The sequence below is a fragment of the Anopheles merus genome, chromosome 2R, assembly GCF_017562075.2.
Source record: "Anopheles merus strain MAF chromosome 2R, AmerM5.1, whole genome shotgun sequence".
Classification (NCBI taxonomy): Eukaryota; Metazoa; Arthropoda; class Insecta; order Diptera; family Culicidae; genus Anopheles; species Anopheles merus.
Window position 1 is genome coordinate 62,414,784 of NC_054082.1, and position 24,328 is coordinate 62,439,111.

At 41.7% G+C, this 24,328-nt stretch overlaps 1 protein-coding gene across 10 annotated transcripts in view; it reads right to left on the bottom strand.

Moving 5' to 3' along the window:
* LOC121589997 (rho GTPase-activating protein 26) overlaps positions 1-24,328 on the bottom strand; it is a 191,382-nt gene that overhangs the window by 125,444 nt on the left and 41,610 nt on the right. For 9 of the 10 annotated variants that reach the window (XM_041909312.1, XM_041909311.1, XM_041909309.1 and 6 more), the window contains one exon: positions 12,357-12,530. In XM_041909312.1, the coding sequence (XP_041765246.1) occupies positions 12,357-12,530 (174 nt within the window). Of the gene's footprint in view, positions 1-1,931; positions 2,271-2,338; positions 2,441-12,356; positions 12,531-24,328 lie in introns of those variants that run through there. The other variant, XM_041909314.1, reaches the window with a different exon arrangement.

The following is a 24,328-nucleotide window of genomic DNA, read 5'->3' on the forward strand; positions in this document are numbered from 1 at the left end:
CGCCCGGTCCTACAACGTCGCGGTGAATAACTGTAGCAACGATCTAGTACGTTAGGAAAATGAGTGTCGGGACGTATGCCGCCACTACGAACGGATTCAATAATACCAGCCAATAACTTTGCTCCACACAGTAACTGTGCTTCGCACTCTTTTTGTGCTCCACACACTGTTTTTTTGATCTGCAGTTATTGTGCGCGCACAATTACACCGCGCTCTGACGAACATCGAACAAGACACCACATGCGTGGTGTGCGGAGCACAATAACTGTGCGGAGCACAAAAACCTTGCGGAGCACAAAAAGTGTGCGGAGTACAAAAAGTGTTCAAAGCACACTAACTGTGCGATAACACGGTAACTATGTGGTATCACAGTAACTGTGCGATAACACAGAAACTGTGGTCGCACAGTAGCTACGTGCGCGCACAAAAACTGTGCGAGAACACAGCTACTGTGCGACCACACATTAAGTGTGGTACTACTCACAAACAGCACAGTAGACTGTGAGTGTTACCACAGCACCACACAGTGGAAAGGGCTATTAGACCCATCACTACACATGAGATGTTCAAAGCTCAAGCATATCGAAACCATACAAAATGGTCTACGCCCTTGTTAGAAACATTATAATTGCAGAGGATATGCATAAATTTTATTTTGGTATCCTGCGTAAAATAATAAATGTGAGGAAATTTAGAACTTTTTAATTAACACAAAGCTTCCATCAGAAATTCATCGCAATTGGCGAGGGCTTAAGTTTTTTGCATGTAAGAAAGCGACAGAATTTTGGGCTTTAGGGCGGTGGCAACGCTCATCTGATGCGATTTTATCTGACGAAATTTATATGGGATTTGACAGATAACGTCGGACGTGCGATTTCGTTGTCCGACGTTATCCCATATACAAATTTGACAGGCCGTCCGATAAAATCGCATGCGAAAAAGCGTTGCCACCGTCCTTAATGATTTACGTGAGTGTTCCTTACCTAACAAATGTTTTAACAGAAGAAGCTAACAAGCAGCTTATGCTGTTCTTCTGTCCAACGACTTTTCTGTCCTCGTCCATGGACTAGCAGCATTGGGCCTATGGTGATGAACAGCTAAAAAAGTTTGCTTCTTTGTTGTTTGTTTCCTTTGATTTCAATACTTAGTCTAACGCACAACATCCTCTCTTTGCGGCATCTATTCTTTTGTCGCTGTCTTGGCATTCACAAGACGCGACTCGGTGCACCGACACACTTGTTTCGATTACGTTTGGAAAAGTTTTTATGTTTCCATTGTTGCGAAACGATTCAAAGAATCGGTTTTGTAAAACCACAAACTTAGCTTTTTGCTCCTCCTTCTTAATCTGTGTTGCTAATAAGAGGCTAAAGGCGTTTCCTCTATTTATACCGCTTCGTTTTCTCCCGCCAACGCCCTTTCTGTTAGCAACGGGCACCCTATAAAGTCGTATCATTACGAGAAATTTTATGTTTCCGCCAACGTAAACAAATAACGGTGTCACAACAATCATCGTTATCACTTTCCTTTTCAAAACATTTACCTACTGGCTCGTCCACAGACCATTCAATTGGCTTAAGCGGTCTTGTGAAGAAATAATGATCCATTCCTAGACTTAGTTCCGGTGCCAACTGATTCAATGATGACAGTGGGAGGGATTTCAAATGTTTGTACTTCGCTTAAGGCTATCCTCCATAGACTCGTTTCCATCGCGTTATTGTCCTCCTGTTCAACTGAGGCATAACGGCTTATTAGCTCTTTTCAGTTGTAACTCGTGGCACAATTTATCTTCCATTAGTGTTATAGAGGAACCTTGTGCCCGAGGAATTTACTTTGTGCCCGTTAGTCTCTAATGTAACCGGCACATAACGAAGCATAACGTTATTTAGAGTGGTAGAATACGAAAGGTTAGTACTTTGTCTACTCGTACTTACATGTTACACGTACATACATTAGCTCGATATAGATGAAGGGACGGATGGTGATTCCCGTTACATCCTGCCTTGCCGCATATAGTGTCCTGGGGGCATTGTGACAGAGTGTGTATAAACGTGGCGTCGCACTTGTGGTTCGTATTTCAACGGTTTCACATACAGAACCGATTCCTTTCAATTTTCCGAACTCTTGCAGGGTTACAGCTGGTAAGTTTCGACAATGCATACCCCATAGCGGCATCACTGTCGGGGGCAAACGGTTCACAAGCTCCTGTAATATCGGGCTATCATAACTAGTTTTGACCCCACTCGTCCTCACTGTGGTGCAAATCTCTTCAACTGAAACAGAGAAATCGATTAGATTTTCAAGGCGATCGTGTTTAGGGACGGGTTGGCGTCGTATTTACTAGAGGAGCATAGTCACTACTGTCATCGGACGCCCGAATGTGTTCCGTAGTGTTTCCATTATCTCCGAAAGGTAATCTCCTCTTCTCAATATGCTTTGCACCGCTTTCAGCGCCTTTCCCTTCAGCGCTTGGCGCAGACGCGCTACATTTTCTCCGTCAGAATGAATAGCCGCATAGTTTTGTAGTTTCCTCGAAACATGTTTCAAAGTGGGACCAGTCTTTGCGCTGATTTCTGGCGGCGGCTTAGGTCGTGTGTCTGGTCTTGATCTTCGTAAATAGTAGAACTAGGATGATACAGACTGACATGGCGTCAACCTCCATCAGGTTCGTCGCTGAGTCGTTCTAACATTGCTTCTACCAGTCTCTCAAGGCGCCGGTTTCTCACTTCCTGTCTGGCTCTTGGTTGCAGTGCATCTATACCGTCCAAGATTTGGTTGAAGCGTCTGTTGAGTTCCCTCAGGGTGTCTTCAGTAACGGGATAGTCGGTCGGTAAATCTGCTACTCTCGAAGAGGTACACGGATTCTCGAAATTATAACTGATCGGACGATCATGATGGATCGGCATAAGTGGGCGAAATACTGCGCCCGGCTCTAATGGCACGACACTGGATGCTACTTTTCTCGGGGGTATTTGACCACCTGGGTCCGCTTCTTCTGCAGTAATTCGCTGACTTCCCATTGGCACAGGAGGTGCTGCACTTTGGTGGCGTACACTGGCGGGGGCCGCAGCTCGCAAGATTTGTTGAGATGCTGCAACTTGCTCTAACTGACCTCTCGTTGGCTGGGAAGGAGCTGCGCTTTGGTGGGGTGCACCGGCAGAAGGCACTTCTCGCAAGGTCAGTTGAGATGACTGACCATCATCTCTCGCTGTGAGAAGTTGGTCCTCCGTTATATTATGCCCTAACGGATTGGCATAGTGTTGCGATGGTGGCTTCATGGTAGGCGCTTGGGTTAGATGTAAGAGGATTTCGGGGGATTTTGAGGATTTTGCGCCCACTGTAGATGAAATGCTCGAGTGCAACGGCTGCACATCACACTGCATACACGGGGTCAGCCATTCTGTTAACACAGCAGGTCGTTCACCTTTTCGTATCACGCCGAGCGCTTTCCTCAAGCGCAAACTTTTGACGCACTTTTGCAAACTTCCAATTAAAAATGGATTTTTTTTGTAAAATGTTGCTTTCCCGCAATCGGAATATTGCTCGTTCGAATGTTTGTGATTTAAATACTGCGCGGTTTCTTACAACTTGGTCGTTTCCCTTCATTCCCTGTCTCTTTATTCTACGGAGCTCCCTCTAGCGGACGGTATCGTAACCTATACGGTATCTTGTTTGTTTACCTTTTGTCAGACCGTTGTACTGTCACAACAGTGAGTGTTTAAAGACATTAGTCTGGTTCTGACTAATGAAGAAGGAAAGCCGCTACCAGACCCATTCATCGTAGGCAAAAGTCTACAACAACACGTTGGACGACCGGTAGAAGTTAACCTAATTCTAAGTACCTTTTGAAAACCCGATCATTGTCCCACTATACACAATTACAAACTCTAACTAAACTTATTACAGGGTTTTACAAGTCAGAATAGAATGTCAGAAAAACAATTTCAGAAGCTCAAGATGCAGTTTAGCTGTCAAAAGTTGTTGTTTTACCGCATCGATGCTATTTTCAATAGCGCAATTTGAGTTTTAAATCACTTAAGTTGATTTTTTAGAGGCCTCTCGCATCGTTTTGCGAATTAAATCACGTATTTTGAGATTATTTGTATACAAATCATTTATTTAGAGCGTTTATAGCGTTATATTTATGAAATATTACGTATTTATTGTAAAAAATAATATTTTCTGTGTAAAAAGCTACGAGCACTTGCGTATGTAAACATGTACAATGTTTATGAAGCCTTTTGCACAGAAAATCGCAATTTTTACCATAAATACGTAATATTTCATAAATATAATGCTTAAACGCATAACAGCATTGATCTCAATCATATAATCTCAAAATACATGTTTGAATTTGCAAAACGATGCAAAAGGCCTCTAAAAAAAACAACTTGAGCGATTTAAAAATCAAATTGCGCTTGTGAAAAATAGCATCGGTGCAGTGAAACAACAACTTTTGACAGCTAAACTGAATCTTGTGCTTCTGAAATTGTTTTGCTGACATTCGATTCTGACTTGTAAAACCCTGTAATGGAACACCATCACCATCGTACCCCGCACTACTTTTAACACTATCCAATGCGCGATTTTCTCTTCTGATCTTAAAAATATGACAGATGAAAAAGTTCTAGACAATTTCAAAGATCAAAAAGTTACTCAAGTCCGTCGTTTTACTCGCAAAATGAATAATGAAATAATTCCTACCAATTCTTTCCTCCTTCGTATTGCTGCAACACGTCTCCCATCTATTATCTTCCTTGGTCCACTCCAAGTGATTCCCCGTACATATTATCCCAAACCCTTAATCGTGCACACTATGGACATACCAGGCTGAGATTCAAAACCTCAAAGATTTGCCACAATTGTGGTATACCTGCCCATGGTGAATGCACTGCTCCACTAAAATGTATTAATTGCAAAGGCAACCACAATTGTTTTGACAAATCCTGCCCATTTTATCTCAAGGAACAGGAAGTCATTAAATTTTAAATTTATTACAACAGCGATGATAAACTCATTTGACCCCGCGGACCAAAATGTTACTGAAAATATTAGCACAGATCGCAGCCTTCAATCGCAGAATCGCAGACAGTTTATCATTACATGATATATGATATGATATAATTATATGATACAAAATCAGATCATAGGCCTCTCTTTTCATTTTGAGGCGATAGTTACATTACAAAAGTTTAGTATTTGATGTAAAAAAAAAGTTTTAAATAATAGCTGTAGCAGATTATTTTCAATAGGTCATAGACCTCTGATATTTCCAACATTTTCATCATTGTTTAATGGGAACTAACAATATTCAGTTGATAAAAATAATGAGTAAAAACTTAATATGACTACCGTGTTAGGTCCAATGCAGAGCAATAAATTTTGTAAAGAAAAGTTGATATTGGTGTCATTTTGATCATCAATAATTTTGAGCTGGAATTAAAGTAGCGAATTTTTACTTTTGATGATGTCTAAAGTCCATAACTTACAACAGGTTGTTCAGTCCAGTTCAGATCTCTACAGAGGAGTGGAAGATGTCATACAAGTCCTTAATACCGCTTCGGGAGCGATCGGACTACGTTTGTAACATTCTATCAAAAGTAACACGTGTTTGTGCTGACGTCTGATCTCATTTCTTGCTTTCTAAACGTTTTGCAGAAATATAATGTTCTATCTTAAGTATACCTAAAGATGCGTTCGACCTTTTCCAAAACAACATGCCAAAAAGTCTGATAGCTTCCGTTTTTAATTCCTGTAGGCTGAGTGATTTTGTTAATTTTTTGTTAAACTTATATAAGTTTCTTTCTCTTAGAAATTGCATAATTGGTCGCGTTAATCCGAATCGGAAAGAGTATATTCGTCTTGATGCTTTGTTTAGTTTAGATTTTTTTTATGTAGGATTTATTAATATGTAGCGTATTATTTTTTGTTTATATATTCATTATATGTATAAAAATTTCGTTTATATATTAATTGAATGTATGAAAACCAAACTTAGAACAAAAATGAAGCTGATTGTATGTTTTCGTTGTTTCATTCAACCATTCAAATAAACATAGAGCGACAACGTCGCGCGCGACGAAAAATAGCTCAAATTTTCACTCGATGTAGATCAAAGTAGCTCATTTGACTCAGTCAACCAACTTGTTTTTTTATTTGAAAACACACAAAAATAGGTTAAAATGTGTTCAAATTAGACATGGGCAAAATGATTCTATGCAACGATTCGAGCGAGCTGGCTCTTTTGCTTACTGCAAATCACGAGCGAGCGGTGATTCGTCCGCTCGCGATAGCCATATATTAGCAATTGGACCGGATATATAGGTAATATCTTTCGAGATGTATTGCTTAATTAATGCAGATTGTTCTCGAATAATTTAGTTAATGGTGAGAAAAAGTTCAATACACAAAAATACACATATTTTACATCTTCGATGGGAACACAACAACCACTAATGAGTTTTCATCTCATTAATTGTGCTCCCCGCTTTTTTCATGCGTGGAATCTGTTTCATAAATGAAATAATGATCTTTTTAGACAATAGCTATAATCAGGCAGGAAAAAAACAAAATGTCACTCTGTGAACGAATGTTACAAAAATCATTATAATAGTGAGTATTTAAGCAATAAGACAAAGCCGTCCTGTATAAAAAAACATAGCGTGAGGCAATTAAAATACTTTTTTTTTTATTACAAAACAACTGATATTATTTATCGTAATAACTGGTTTCCTACAGCGCATACAGTGAAAAAATTCAGGTTAGGTGATAATTATTATAACCACTATGAATCCTGCATGGATTTTGGATAGGCACTGCGCTCGCGAGCTAAGCTGTTTTTCTCTGTGTGTTTTGCACATACGATGCGCTCGCGCTCTACGATGTTTTATACGTGTGTTTTGAATAGGCAGTGTGGGTCGACGACAGTAGCTTGTGATGTTTTTTTTTTTAATGTTAATTTGAGTTTTAGTTTTACTTAACCACAATAAAAATATTTACAGTTTTTACATGCAGCTATTTACATAAGTCCGACAGTATTATAAATTTTTATTTATTTTTTTATCAGGGCAACTAGTTTCAAACGAGCTTTTTTATGTTTTTTTATGCGAGCGGGCGAATTATATTTTTCTGGAATGAAGAGCGGCGAGCGGCCGCTCACTAATGGGAGCAAGCGAACCTTATGATTCCCGCTCTTCTTGCCCATGTCTAGTTCAAATCTATTTTTTGCGATTGGCCTTAATCTGGCTTGTAAACAAAGTAGATAATTCGATTATTTCGGATGAAGCAAAAATGTCGCGCGAGACGAGTGGCTCTGTTTGCAAAATTGAGCTACTATTTGTCACGCGCGACGTTGTCGCTGTATGTCTATTTGAACGGTTAGATCCTTCCATGCAAAATATGCCAACACAGTTTGTTGCAGAAGTAGGACATGAATCCGATGATCAATACTTAAACGAAATTATCTAAGAAGCATCAGAAGGCAGAATATCAGAAGATGAAAACGAGGGGGTATCAATGTTCCGATACATGAGTATGACAGAGTGTATTCAATTTTACTGATTTGATTGATTTAAATAAATAATTGGCTATAATTAAAAACGTGCCACATTCTACTGTAAACGTATTGCTTGAAATTTTAAGAGAAAAAACTACTAATACGTTACTAAAGGATGCACGAAGGCTCCTGAGGCGAACAGAACTAAGCCAAATATTCTTTACGTTGAAGGTGGGCAGTTTTGGTACAGAGGAGTTCTTAGCAGTCTCACAAATCGTTTCAGGTAATAGACTGTAAATAAATGTTATTAATAAATACTAACAATATTTGTCTTAGAGGAATATAACTGCCCAATGTTTTGTCACTGAACATTGTAATTGAGAGGCTGCCACTTCACAACAAAGGTCCGGCTACGTTTTGCCCAATTCTTCTTAATGTGCAAGAAATGCCTCTCACAGCATTAATCGTTGTTGCCATTTTTTGTGGAGTTTCAAACCACTGGACTGGACGAGTATTCAGTGCAACTTATTCCAGAGCTAAACGAGCTGGTTGATAAAAGAACCGTAATGAATGATACACACCATGTCATAAAAGTTCGTGCTATCATTGCTGATGCACCCGAGCGGGCTTTTATTAAAGGTATGGCATCTTCACTATTTCTCGTACAAAATTTCCATTTTATAAGTTCTAAGCTTCCTTTTTATACAATCGTTTTAAGTTGTTGCATATTTAAATGGAGTGCATGGGTGTTTAAAATGCACACGTGAAGGAGTTTTTTTCTGCTGAGTCTCGGGCATAGCTTTGGAACGGATCTAAGCTTAGTTCATTCATGCATAGGCTAGCATAAGTTGTATTAAAAGAATTTATCAGTAAAGAAACCTATAATAACTTCTTGTTATTGTATTGCGGGGTAACTTTACTATCTTCTAACGTATATAAATCGTATTGGAAGTATTGTGGTAGGTTCGCGCCGCCCGTTGCTTACCACAACCGTGTGCAGTAAGTTGATGCGCAGAATGCAGAGGACGAGTGCAGAACGAAACGGGGTATCAAGGCAAGAACGTACCGTAAGTTAGTTCAATTGCGAATGAATCGGATCATTCGTCACTACGTTAAGAAGATGGTCAGGTTACACTTATGCAACGGACGGATGGATCTACGGAACTTTACTTGCGCGACGGATCGGATTCCAGGCGGCGTTAAAACGCTGCGGGAGTATTAACCGATTAAGGTGCAAACTTGCACTTTTGATGAAGAAGGGGTATTGCTTATCGGTCAACCGACTGAACAGCTTATAACCAAACGTGGTTACCAAGTTGGGCAGAGCCTTAAGTTTCGCAAGTTCTCGAAAACCGAATATCTATTTATGACATTGATTTGAATTGTTATGATTACTTTGTTTAAGTTGGATGTGACCTACTATCAGCAGTAAATCTGATACAGTATGCTGAAAAGCTGTTAAACGAATATGTCGAGCAAATTGAAACAATTTAGGGTGAGAAGCATATGGCGTCCAATGTGCATACTCTTCAACATATTTACGATGACGTAGATAAGCTCGGAAACTTGAATACTTTGTCGTCATATATATTTGAAAATGCACTCCAATTAAAAAAACCTTTTAAGAAGCAGCTATCGAAATTTAGATCCGGTTATCAATCGGTTATCCGAGCATGAACATTTTGAGAACCGTAGAAGTGCAATGTTATCATCAAATATATTTCAAATAAGTTTTAAAAGGGATGGAAATGATGTTACATTCGCATAAGATATTTTGTTCTGAAGACGGCATTTAAAAATGTCGTACAATATGATACTGCCAAGGAATTATCGTCAGTTACTTCTTCTTCTCCTATTTGGCGTAACGTCCTACGCGGATATGCCGGCCTATACCGGCTATCGAGACTTAATTCATTACCACACAGCCGGATAGTCAAGTCCTTGCTACGGGGTATAAAAAATGTATATTTGAAAGTATAAAATTCATTTAATTCATATCCTATACCAAATACAACAAAAAGGTTCTCATTTTCATTCTCTCCCTATAGAGCGTTACTTTTTCACTCTATAGTGAGACGAATTTGGTTAGTGAGTTGATGTTAGGTGTGGAATGCTTGGATGACTTATGTACAGTGTTGTTTTTTTTGCACACATAGTACCGATATAGCGGTTCATCGATGAAGACGTTGGACGTAAAACGACAACCGTGTTTTCGTCAAATGAACAGACGAATATTGTCCATACATTATATATTGAATTTATGTAATATCTATAAAGTGATCTGAATAGCATAAAGATGAAATAAGTAAAGGTAGGCGTTAAATTAATTCACCTTCTGTAGTATGTTGGTATGGAACCAGTAGATTGCAAGGCGCCGCCAGACTGATATCGTTATTGGCCACATGGTGTACTGTTGATGTCCGAATTGCTGCAGGACAACACCAACATATCCAGGATCCTATAAGAAGCAGTCTGATTTCAAATGCTCAATTATCTGCGTCACCTATTTGTCCTTACGTTGTCGAAGGAAATGTACCAAAATCATCTCTTATTGTTTAAATCGCAGTGGTTTCGAGTGGAATTGCTGCTCTGCTACTGTGGGGGACGTACGCTACACTCTACGGTTTCTAATTTTGTTATGCATTCTTCTAACTCATCTTTTGTTTTAAGTGGTTTGAATTCTGGAATTGGTGGCTGTGAGGATGCATGGTTGTTAGTGGAACTCACGGTTGAAACCATCATTAATTCAATTCTCAATAAAGCCAATTATGAGATCGTTATTTGATTTGCAGCTATTGTTGCCCTATCAATGGCGGATTTTTTGCCTGGATAGCACATTGTTTTTCTAAACCCTCCAGCCTTGCTAAAAGCATACTATCGCACATACTCGATACAGCTGGTTGAACGGTTTCCACTACAGCTATCTCAACTTGTGGAGCCGTTGCACTACTGCTCGTTGGAAATACATCGTTATCACTTCACGATGTTGGAATGGCCCAAAAATTGCATCATCTTCAGGAGAAACACTTCCATCAGCCAATTAAACCGCATATATATGATCGTTCATCATTCGGTACAGATAAAACCCGTTTCATAACTCTATCTCATACCGAAGTGCAAATAGTCGAATGAGTAAGTGTTACGTACCTTGACTACGATGGATCATGGATCAATTCTCGCCGGTAAGTATATAAAACCACACAATTGCGCTATGAATAAAAAGTTCTTCTCTCTCCACAGGTTCCCACAAGATTAATATGTGCACATCAAGGGGCACAAAAACAAACAACAGCAGGAGCGATGGTGTGAAAGATAAATGCGGCGAAGTAAAGAAATACAGCAGGATCTCGAAGTTCGTGGAAATTTCAATGGCTGCCATACATATATTTTTATTGTTTTTTTTTTGTTCCGTTCGGATGTCCGGATGACAATTCCCATAGTGAGAGATTCTACTCACCTCGGAGAGTGAGGCTAAAATGGGAACCATAGTGCTTCTAATGTGAATGCTAATTCGGATGCCGAAGAATGATGCACATTAACGGTAAAATCGACGGTTTGGCTACTTGTACGCCATCATACAATCGTTCCGTGGATAGTTACCTATTAATCGGTTCGGTTACGGGTTCGAAATTTAAAAAATCCGTTTTTAACAGTAATTTCTACACTATGCACGGTATATTTTGCGCAATATTCTTCAAATGATCCAAGTAACCATGTTCATGAAATCATCAATGCCACATCATAAACTCAAGTCACTCAAGTCGAGCGTAAGGAAAATTGGTATCACCGAGTTAGCCAGTCGGAATAGGTGTAAACAAACGGATTCAGCACTTCTTTAAAATCATTTTTCCATAATTTTGTTGGAAATGGGGTAAAGACGAGCGATGAGAGTATTGATAAACTTATTGTTGGGAACTAAAACAATGGCGGATTAAATTTCTTGCCAAAAACGATTTATTATATTACGCGCCAAAAAATTTGTCCGTTTTTCCGCGGTTGGTTTAGAAAAAGGCTCGTTCCTGTCTTGCGGCCCTTTTTAACACTTTTCTTCTGTTACGCTTCGTGCCTCGTTCGTTTACGCCTACGCTCGTTTTAAACGTCCCGTTTATGACAGGTAGTTGGAATTCCAACGTGAGATTCCAACACTTATGTTAAACTTAGTTACACACGTAGACTGTGGCTTAAATTCTTTGCGAGGTTAAATTTGCGCGTTTTCGGCAGCTTATGCTATCGGCAGAAAATCTCTCTAATACACATTCCTGCTTGAGCAATATGGTTCCGATTTTTACTTCGTCGACTCGAATCTGCCGATGAGTTACTCGAAGCGGAACGTCGTTAGCAAAACTATACGAAAATGAACATAATGAACCAGCGAGTGAATCTTCTAGAATGCCGAACGCAATATTATAGGCTTGATAGGTATACCTATCTGTATGCAACCCGTCAAATTGACGGATGGGTTGATTACATTTAGTTTATTAGGTTTAGTTGTAACTTTTTGTCTACAAAAGTAAATGTAGGAGAGAATGAGAACTCTAAATCACTGAGTGATATAACAACGATATAAATAAATTATGATGTATGATATAAATAAAGTGGTCGCTAACAAAATTTAATTATACATCCGTAAACCTAGTGTTAAATATTAAAAGAAATATTTTCAAATTATTATTAAGACGAGTGTCACAATAATATTAAAATAATTTATGACATTAAAAAAACAATAAGAAGTTCACATTTGTTTCCAGGATATTGAAACAATCATAGGTGTGGTTGATTAGTTTTTTACTGTCCAATTATTATAACCGGTTATAATAATCTATGATAAGTTATATTTTTGAAGATGTTCAATAATTTTACTTACCTCGACAACTGCCGGAGAAGATTTTTTTGAAGACATGTTGAGAAACCTTTCTTGGGCCTGACAAAACTTAGCAGTTTTTTTGTCATATTTTTTTTTGTTTTCCTTCACACCACCAATGTGTAATTTTCGAAATTCTTCCAACGGTAATAATATCTGCTCGTGAGCGCGATCCAGCTTTAATAAAATTTGAAATGAAAAAAGGACGAACGAAATTTAGATGTTTTTAAACACTAGCTAAATACAACTATATTCAAAAGTTTCAATATTTATTCAATTTTGCATACGGTGTTGCATGTAAAAGAAACTGCAAACAGCGTGTCATATGTCAATGGGGAATTATTTCTATAGTAAAGAGAGCAAGGGAGCAATATTTTTTTAATTAATTTGTGCATTACTTTGAAAACGTTTAAAAGCAGTGGTTAAATAATTGCTTCAATCCGAAAATCCCTTTGTGATATTGTGTACCGCGCTTGTGATATCAAGTGCGAAGGTTGTCTTAAGCGAGATGACAAGCGTTCCGAAAACAACTGATGCCGTAGTCTTGTCAATTTGTACAGTTGCGTTAATTGTTGCTACGCATGCGAAATGAAGTAAAAACTCTGTATACAGAAAGGGGAATGAATCCAAATGGGAAGCGAAGAGCAACACATACAAAGAGCGAGAATGCCATGGCGAAGAGTGACTAAAGCGGCTATCACACATGGCTGAATACCGTCATATTATTATGATTATTATTATTATTATTTATTTTTTAATCTTCAACGGGTCGTATGGCCTAATTAAGATGTAACAGTTCATTAAAAAAATACTTAACAAAAACAAGATTTGCATCGCAATTCACTGCGGCCACGGCAAAAGCCGGAGACGTTCCTTGAAGCATATTCGGATGAAGTTTGGTAAAAGAACGGATAAAAGTAAGACTCAGCCCTCTACGTTACGCTAGCGTTACGCGTAACGCATGTTTTTCTCAAAACCAACCCGCTGCGCGACGGAAGAAATCATGCCGTTCGGAGAATTTTATCATGCCATCTTTTTCCCTCCAACGGCAAATTTGTCAAGCAGCTCGTCGAGCTACCCGTCCCTGGCTCCGCCCTACAAACAACGAGTGGGATATTTTATCATGGTGTGTGTAAAAACCTCCCGCTGCACAAATTCGAGCAGTTTCCAGCGCAGAAAATGTACCAAAATCTGCGCTGGCCAGCGCAGATTTTGGCTGGTCTCCCGCGCTGGACTTCAGCGATTCCTGCGCTGGGTCGAGCAAGTTTAGCGCCATCTGTTGGCGAAATGGACGAACTATTTATGGCGGCGGAGCAAAAAAAAACGGTCAAAAAATTTAAAATTATTGGCGCCCATTTTTACGTCCGCTTCTTCTCCCTTCCTCACCCTGCCTTGCCTTACTTGCGCTTCTGCCCGTGCCTTCCGCCGCCAGCTGATTGGGTGTTGCGGTGTATGCGTTGATTCTCATATGTGCATTGCGGTTGTGTATTGTTATTGGTGGGTGTTAGCATTTATTAATTTGTGTATAACCTTTGAGGCGCTGTGGGAGAAGCTGGATTGGGATTCAAAGTGTTATCGGTGTATTGATGGTTTATTTTATTTCGTGCCGCTGCTGATGAGACCATTCGATGCCCCTGGCAACTGAGGGTGAAGAAGCCTATTTAAAACAAGCGTAGGAGAACGTCTAACACTAATCTAATATTTTTTAATTTGAACATGTTTGATGCTTCAAAGACCTTCTAAGCAACATGTAGCACAATGTATAGTGGCTATAATTTTTTTTTAATGTGCCGAAATCTGTCTCGAGTTTTTGGGTCTCGTTACACACACACACACAGCGCGGGGAAAGTGACCTTTCACTCTATCATGTCGCGATCCCCCACCCCGCCCGGCGCTAGGGATGAGGATGCGCTACAAGAAACCTGAACCAGCCGTTCTACCGAGAAGGTAGCCTTAATCGATCATGCGTGGAGGGGGGGGGGGGAGTGCGTGCTTGCGTGCGCGCATTCATGCTCGCGGGCGCGCGTACGTGCGTGTGTGCGTGCGTGCGTGCTGGCGTACGCGCGTTCATACATGTGTGCGCGCGTGTGTGTGTGTGTGTGTGCGAGTTTGCGCGCGCGTATTTGTGTGTGTGTCTGCGAGTTTGCGCGCGCGTATTTGTGTGTGAGTTTGCGCGCGCGTGTTTGTGTGTGAGTTTGCGCGCGCGTGTTTGTGTGTGAGTTTGCGCGCGCGTGTTTGTGTGTGAGTTTGCGCGCGCGTGTTTGTGTTTGTGTGCGTGCGTTTGTAAACCTCAAAACTATTTGATTCTGATGCGTACATTTTCATCCGCTGCGGCTACAAAGTCCATGTATTTTCGATCTCGCTACCTGAGAGACAACACAACCATTGGCATTGGCATCTTTGCGATCGGCTCTGCTGTTGGGGGTATTAAAAAGACACAAGATCTAAGCAAACGTGCGTGTGATATATTGCACATTTATTTCTAATTCAGCTAGCGGACGCAACTGGAAACAAAACTTGAATTGAATTCATACAAAAGAGGATTCTGGATTTGTTTATTACGGTGCGCATATGGTGCTGCACCAGTCCGTCCAGAATCGGACGTCTTGTTGGCTTGTCGGTATCGTGACGCCGATTGACCAGCAATGCCTTGGAATGGGTTCGGATCGGTAGGTTCATGTTTTGGTCGAGTGCATTCCGTGTATTTGCCTCGTCACAGCGGTAGTCCGGCAGCAACAAAGTCAAGACAAACTCTTATCCGGGTGTGGACTGCTACGCTAAGTTCTTTTTATTATTATTATTATTATTATTATTATTATTATTATTATTATTATTATTATTATTATTATTATTATTATTATTATTATTATTTTATTATTTTATTATTTTATTATTATTTTATTATTATTATTATTATTATTATTATTATTATTATTATTATTATTATTATTATTATTATTATTATTATTATTATTATTATTATTATTATTATTATTATTATTATTATTATTATTATTGGCGTAATGGCCTACGCGATCATGCCGGCCTTTTCAGGACTTGAGTACCACGTAGCCGGATAGTCAGCCCTTGCTACGGCGGACGGTTCATACGCGGTTAGAACCCACGACGGGCATGCAGATGTGCGGAATGATGGCGGTGTCGCGGGCCCGCTCCTATCCAGCGTGCAACTTGCATACTGCCACACTGTCTCCTGCTCGATGCATACACTGCAGGCAGGGGGAAGGATGCACCACCACGATAAAAAAAACACGGCCATGTACCAGCGGCAGACCTAACGATAGGCGGACTAGGCGGTCGCCGAAGATCTCTAGTCTGTAGTATGCCGTATGTCTACAAGTGGACAGATTATTAGCGACAAGGGCCCCCGGAAAGATGGTCTTTAGGGCTCCGTGGCTGGAGAAAACCATTTGCACCTCCCCTTCCCCCATGGCGACTACAATTTTAGGGTCTGTGACCGATGATCGTAGGGGTCCCATGGCCACCCCCTTCCCGCCGGCAATTTAAGTATACTGTTCAATCTCCCAACAGCTGTGTGCCACTACCCCCTCCTCCCTGTCATCAGTTACCATTGACAGGGGCCTCAATTCTTCTTTCCGCCTTTCATGAACACCTTCCTTTCTTTGACCGATGGATCATAACATTTCGGAAAAAAACACATTTGGCGACAGTTTTGCACACACACGCACGCTCATACCCTTGCGCAGACGGCTCAGCATATCTGTGTAATCTACAACATACGAAAGCAAAAGCTTAGTGTAATAAAGTTATGCTTAATGCTTAACACGTTCAGATCGATGGCAGGCCCCACTGCCTGCCAGTGAACTTTCCAGCCTGCGTTCTAGGTGCTGGTGAAAAGGAAAGTTGATGAAAATCAGCGCCGGGATGAACGTGTTAATGCGAATTAGGATTCAGCGCGTTTCACAGCAAACCCTCCAGCGTTAGCTAGCGATTCCTTAGTCATTTTTACATTGCAGCAATTGAACTTATTGCGCTTTTTTGGTTTGATTTGTGAAAATGCAACTTCATCGCCGCAATGTTTGTTAACGGCTTTTTTGATCGCCACAGCAACTCATGAGCATTGACCACACGCGAGAAAGAGATAGCGCTATGGTGGGAAAAAGCACGGACGACGGCTGACAGCGATTGGCCGTCTGACGCACCAACACATCCAAACCTTCGATAGCGCGCTCAGGCGAGGGGTATGAGGCGGAGCCAGGGACGGGTAGCTCGACGAGCTGCTTGACAAATTTGCCGTTGGAGGGAAAAGGAAGGCATGATAAAATTCTCCGAACGCCATAATTTCTTCCGTCGCTTTGCGCAGCGGGCTAGAGTTAAGCGGAGAATCGGTGTGAAATACACGGAGGCGAGAGCGCGTTTTGGTTTCGACACAGTTTTGGCACTAACACAGTTACACATGTGGAAATGTGTGCGTTCATTTTCGGCCAGCTCGCTCAGTTTGATCTGCTCACAGCGCTGTGCTGATGTCGGTGTCTTGCTTGCACTGCTGCGCCGAAAGATCCTCTGTGTGCTCTCGTTCTTGCTACCACACTAAATCGTCAGTACAGCTCAAGGATCGGCAGCGAGCAGCCGCACGTGCGTCAGCCTAAGTCCTGGACGATTGATGTTATGATTTTGTAAAGTGTTCAAGTGTTCAAGTGTTGTGCGAATTCAAATGAAGCTGAGCGAATGATTCGTAATGCATGTTATGTACATCGCGCAGCTTCATTTCGTACCTTTTTTACAGTAATCAACGTGTACAAAAGGATCTACGCAGATATTCGGCCATTTTAATGTTTGCATCGATGGAGTAATCAATTTTATTTTAGTCAAATATTGTGTATCAACTTACGTAAATGTGTGAAATCGTGTAAAGCTAAAATGTAAATGTTTCAATAAAGTGATGAAAAAAAATCTACGCGTGTTTACGTTTTTGTTTAGCTTTAGATAACAAAAAAATACGCAGCGAGTGTGAGCGATCGCTGAACGAAAGAAACGCACACAGCGCAACACGAAAGAAACTAACACAAGCACACGAAAGGATGCTCGCGTATGGGCGCGAGCATTGAGAGAGCGCACCATGTATTTTACATGGGAGCGGGAGAGAACCGTGGTACCCGTTCCCGCCCCCTTTTTTAAGCCTAGAAAATCTTCCATCGGCTTAACTCTAGGTTTTTACGCACACCATGATAAAAATTACCCGCTCTTTGTCCGTAGGGCGCCTCATACCCCTCGCCTGAGCGCGCTGCCGAAGGTTTGGATGTGTTAGTGCGTCAGACGGCCAATCGCTATCAGCCGTCGTCCGTGCTTTTTCCCTCCATAGCACCATCTCTTTCTCGCGTGTGATCAATGCTCGCGAGGTGTTGTGGCGCTTAAAAAAAGCCGTTAACAAACATTGCGGCGATGAAGATGAATTTTCACAAATCAAACCAAAAAAGCGCAATAAGTTCAATTGCTGAAATGTAAAATTGACTAAGGAATCGCTAGCTAACGCTGGAGGGTTTGCTGTGAAACGCGCTGAATCCTAATTCGCATTAACACGTTCATCCCGGCGCTGATTTTCATCAACTTTCCTTTTCACCAGCACCTAGAACGCAGGCTGGAAAGTTCACTGGCAGGCAGTGGGGCCTGCCATCGATCTGAACGTGTTAAGCATTAAGCATAACTTTGTTACCCTAAGCTTATGCTTTCGTATGTTGTAGATTACATAGATATCTTGAGCCATCTGCGCGTGGGTGTGAGCGTGCGTGTGTGTGCAACACTTTCGCCAAATGTGTTTTTTTCCGAAATGTTATGATCCATCGGTCAAAGAAAGGAAGGTGTTCATGAAAGGCGGAAAGACGAGTTAAGGCCCCTGTAAATGGAAGCTGCTGACCGGGAGGAGAGGGTACTGGCACACAGCTGTTGGGAGATTGAACAGTATATTTAAGTTGCTGGTGGGAGGGAGGGAGAGAAGGGGGGTGGAGCAAATGGTTCTCCAGCCACGGGGCACCAACGACCATCTTTCCGGGGGCCCTTGTCGCTAATACTCTGTCCATTTTTAGACATACGGCATACTACAAACAAGAGATTTTCGGGGCCCCTAAATCGGCGGGGCCCCAGGCGACCGCCTAGTCCGCCTACCGTTAGGTCCGCCGCTGGTTCATGACGTTGTTTTTTATTTTATCAAGGAGGTGCATCCTTCCCCCTGCCTGCAGCGTATGCATCGAGCAGGAGACAGTGTGGCAGTATGCAAGTTGCACGCTGGATACCGCCATCATTCCGCACATCTGCATGCCCGTCGTGGGTTCTAACCGCGTATGAACCGTCCGCCGTAGTAAGGGCTGACTATCCGGCTACGTGGTACTCAAGTCCTGAAAAGGCCGGCATGATCGCGTAGACTATTACGCCAATAATAATAAGAAGAAGAAGAAGAAGAAGAACTTAGCATAGCAGTCCACACTCGGGGAAAGTTTTTGCTTTGACTTTGGTGCTGCCGGGTCTACAGCCGTGGCGCGACAAATACACGGAATGCACTCGACCAAAACATGAACCTACCGATCCGAACCCATTCCAAGGCAATGCCGGTCAATCGGCGTCATGATACCGACTCTAAGCCAACATGCCACCAGATTCTGGACGGACATGTGCAGCACCATACGCGCACCATAATAAACAAATCCAGAATCCTCTTTTGTATGAATTCAATTCAAAATGTTGTTTCCACTTGGGTCCGCTAGCTGAATTAGAAATAAATGTGCAATATATCACACGCACGTTTGCTTAGATCGTGTGTCTTTTTAATACCCCCAAAAGCAGAGCCGATCGCAAAGATGCCAATGCCAATGGTTGTGTTGTCTCTCAGGTAGCGAGATCGAAAATGCATGGACTTTGTAGCCGCAGCGGATGAAAATGTACGCATCAGAATCAAATAGTTTTGGAGTTTCCAAACGCACGCACACACACAAACACACAAACAAGCGCGCGCAAACTCTCTCACACACACACACACACACACACACACACACACACACACACACACACACACACACACACACACACACACATGCACGTAAGCGCGCACGCGAGCACGCACTCAAGAAAGCGCGCACGCGATAACGCACCTACGAACGCGCGCACGCGAGAACGCACCTACGAAAGCGCGCACGTAAGAACGTACCCCCCACCAAACCCCCCTCCCCTTCCGCTAACATCAGCTATCATATAGCGCATCCTCGTCCCTAGTGCCGGACGGGGTAGGGGATCGCGACATGATAGAAAGAACGGTCACTTTCCCCGCGCTGTGTGCGTGTGTGTGTCGAGACCCGAAAACTCGAGACAAATTTCGGCACATTAAAAAAAAAATTATTGCCACTATACATCGTGCTACATGATGCTTGGACGGTCGCTGAAGCATCAAACATTTTCAAATTAAAAAATATTAGATTGGTGTTAGACGTTCTCCTACGCTTGTTTTAAATAGGCTTCGTCACCCTCGATTGCCACGGGCATCGAATGGTCTCATCAGCAGCGGCACGAAATAAAATAAACCATCAATACACCGATAACACTTTGAATCCCAATCCAGCTTCTCCCACAGCGTCTCAAGGTCACACACAAATTAATAAATGCAAACACCCACCAATAACAATACACAACCGCAATGCACATATGAGAATCAACGCATACACCACAACACCCAATCAGCTGGCGGCGGAAGGCACGGGCAGAAGCGCAAGTAAGGCAAGGCCAGGGTGAGGGTGGGAGAAGAATCGGACGTAAAAATGGGCGCCAATAATTTTAAATTTTTTGACCGTTTTTTTTTTGCTCCGCCGCCATAAATAGTTCGTCCATTTCGCCAACAGATGGCGCTAAACTTGCTCGACCCAGCGCAGGAATCGCTGAAGCCCAGCGCGGGAGACCAGCCAAAATCTGCGCTGGCCAGCGCAGATTTTGGTACATTTCCTGCGCAGGAAACTGCTCGAATTTGCGCAGTAGGAAGCAGCATTTTTTGAACGCCTGTTTTAAACGTCGTGGATGAACAAATTGATAGATAATAATGTCGAAACCTCATAAATGTTCAGCAATTCATGAGGTTTAGATTCATTGATAATCCACTAAAATAAAGAATGTAATTAATTATAAGGTAATAGTCAACCTTACTACTTTTGATATTCATTCATGTTATATATATATATATACACACAGGATATATAGATATATATATATATATAAATCTCGTGTCACGGTGTTTGTTGCGAACAACCTCCGAAACGGCTGGATCATTTTCAACGAAACTTTGCACACACCTTATGGTGGTATGAGAATAGGTTTTAAGATATAAAAATCATCCAAATATTACACTAAAATTAATTTAATAATGATTGTCTACTCCCATACAAAAAGCAGGATTGTTGTTGTGTTGTATGCAGCACTTTGACACTTGGTGTAAGGTGGCTGGCGGTTTACACTCGATGATCGGATCCTGAGATCCCCTATCGACGACGGGCACGATACAAATATCCCAAGTAAAAAAGGAATAATGGAATATTTTAGATTTTTTTTTTCGGAATAACTCAGTTTGTTGGGCCAGCCAGCTAGTATAAAATAATATTAAATTATAATATTATTATTATCACGTGGACAAAACCTCTATAAAAATGCTGCTTGGAAATTTTAAAAAGCATATAGAGGCGGTCCCCGAGATAAACGGTTAATGGGGACCGAAAACGGCCGCAAAAAACCGCGTATCTCGAATTTCCGCGTAAGTCGAATCTTGTGATTTCCAGCCAAAGTATCACTAATTTTCGTATAATTTAGCAAGTAGTGAGTGGTTTTAGCCATTTAATTCATTATTTGATATGATTCGGACTTAAAATAACAGCTTGGAACCTTTTGAAATATATTTTAACATTCGATCAAAAGGGAAGTTATAGGAATTTTACATATGATATGTCAAATCAGCACAATTTGTTCAAATAACTGTCCAATTTAGAAAACCGCGCAATACGTACAGTGTATCTCGGGGACTACCTGTAACCGCAGCACTCTATACAGCATAACACGGAGCGCAATATAACAACCCAATTTACATTTTGGGGGCACGAATAACCGAGAATTCAAGCAAATTCCCTGAAGTTGGAGCCTTAAGCTTCCCTTAAACTGCACTAGTTTAAGGGAATTTAGAAAAAGTCCTTTCAAATCAAATGTGATGCGGCTGTTTCGAAACTTTCTTCTAGATTCACTCGGAAATGATGTTTCCTATCGTTATAGTTGGTCATGTACCCATTTTATACTTAAATTATACCCATTTTTTATAGAATAGCGTCACGCAAAATTATATTTTGTTTTTCATTGAAATATCATAGCTATGAATGAACAATTGAGCTCGACGGCATCGTCCATCGATAGAGGAGCGTCTAATTTACGAACACACCAAATCTTAGCGCTTTCAACACACTTGATCACACACAAATCCACAATTTCAGGCGTATCGAGTACTAATCGAGCAGATATGGAAAAACAATTACGAGCAAATGTCACTTGGGAACTGACAGCTGCCAATGCTGTTATGCTGTGTGGAGTCCTGCGGTAACGCTTCTCCTATGGAACGTAGAGGGCTTACTTTTGCCAGCCTTATTTTTGCCGTCGCGGCAACGTCCACCGCATACAAACACACATCACCACACTCAGGGTACGACATCTTCCCTGTTGCTGTTCTGGACTCAGACAAAATTTGTGTTTCTACACTTATTGTTTAAAAAAGTAGTAGCTCCTAGGATCTGATTTCCTAGCGAGCAGAGAAATCCTAGCTTATCGAGTTTAGCGAGAAGAATTGCGTGCGGAAGAGAGTCGAATTCTGCTTTCAGATCTGTATAAATTGCATCGACTTGAGCTCCGGCATCAATTTGACTAGTGCAGTAGGTTACAAATTCAATCAGGTGGTAGTCGACTTTTTTAGCACGAATCCATGTTGATACGGGCTTAGGTAGCTGCGGCATGCATGTAGTAGATGTTTGTATATCACTAGTTCGAACACCTTGGCAATGGCACACAAAGATGTAATACCCCGGTAGTTGATGGCATCTGTCCTGTCGCCCTTTTTGTAAATAGGAACCATCCAAGATTTCCTCCATGTTTTGGGAAAGTAGCCATTGGCTAGCGATGCATTGAACAATTTTGCAAGGATAGGTGCTACTGTCGTTTGACAGCGTTTCAGCACGGTAGAAGGAATTCCGTCGGGTCCAGGAGCGAAGGAAGGCTTTAGTTGCGCTAGGGCAGATAAAACGATCTCACTGTCGATGAAAGGAGTGCTCATGTTAATTGCGCCAGCCGGAGTGTTGACGAGAGCAGCATCAATGGTATCGGTATCATTCATGGCCGGTGAAAAGCAATCTGCGAAGCGATCCGCGAAGAGATTGCACATTTCATTAGTGTTGGCACTTGTTGCTCCTTTGTACGTAATAGATTTCGGTGTATGCGTGGATTTTGTTTTGCTCTTGTAGAAGCGCCACCTGCCGAGTCAGGCCACCTGCAGAGGTTACGTTGAATATTACTCAAATATGTGCCACATCGAAACCTGTTATAGCTGCAGTATAGAGAGTACGTGTCAAAGTAGATCGAGCGAGATCTTTGGCAACGGCACGTTTGGTAATGACGATAAGCAGCTCTTTTTACACGTTTGAGTCGTTTGAGTGTGCGGTCCAGCCTGGGGGTTAGGTTTAGGACGCTGAACTGGGATGCATAAATAAAGGCTTGCAGCATAAAGGACGAGATTGAACATACTGCTTCGTCAAATGAATCAAAGTTGGAACAATGAAAGCTATTGTTTAACATTGATATCATGTCGTTCAGTTTCACATAGTTGGCTTTAGCAAAGTTTTAACGATAAAATATATATAGTTATAACGTAATCGTAAAATAGTTATAACGAGTCGTTGAGTTGCGTCGGGTCGATGAGTTAATACGTATATGGAAATCAAACGCCGGATGGTACAAGTCAAGAGGTACAAGCGGAGAAAACACTTGGAAAGACAGGCGAACACGATTTAGATGCGGCATTGTTAGCGTAGAGCACGTTAGGCATGCTTCCGTGCATGTTATTGATGTGATTTAGTTGCACTAATCCATTAAATTTATATCCATCGACAAAAGTGTTGTTGGCCAGTGAGCGCGCAGTTGGTTCATAGTGCATGATTGATGAGTATGCTGGTGAGGACGAAGAATCAGCTGTGGAACAGCTTATGCTAGGCTGATTGAAATCGCCAATAACAAACAGCAGATCCGAAGCCTTCAGTGTGAGAGCAAAACCGCTGATACAGTCATGTAGCGAGCGAAGAGTCGATATCTCGGAGCTAAGCTGCGGGGGCATGTATACTTCCATGACGTACAGGTGAGCGTTACTGCAGGCGACGTGCACACAAATATACTCGAGAGACCGATCACGGGAAGGTAATTCTATCGAATCGTATGCGTTAGAAACGGCTAGCAAAACACCACCACCGCGAGAGCGAGAGCCGCTTGGAGAGAGAGATCACAGCGGTAAAAAGAGAAGTTATTATTGAAGAGAAGAGCAGATGGACTGTTGTCAACAAGCCAAGTTTCCGTGAGGGCGATGAGATCGAAATCAGCCTCCGATACAGCTAGGTGAAATTCATTTGTTTCAGTACGCAAACCTCTATCGTTTTGATAATAGCAGCTTAAATATTCAGCAGTAGCGTTGTCATTGTGGCGGTTAGATAAAGTGGGTATACGGTAAGTTAATTGAACTGCGTTGTCAGAGCGTGAAGCTTGATGAGCGGAACTTCATCTAGTTGAGAAAAAAACGATCAATTGTAGACTGGTGGTTTGAAGCGCGGTGGTTCTGGGGCGGTCCAGAAACAAGTGTTGAGTTGGGTGCTTCCAAGGTATCATTCACCGGGGGGTGATACTGTTGTGAAACTGTTGGTTCAGGACCAGGTGGAGTAGACGTGCGTGCG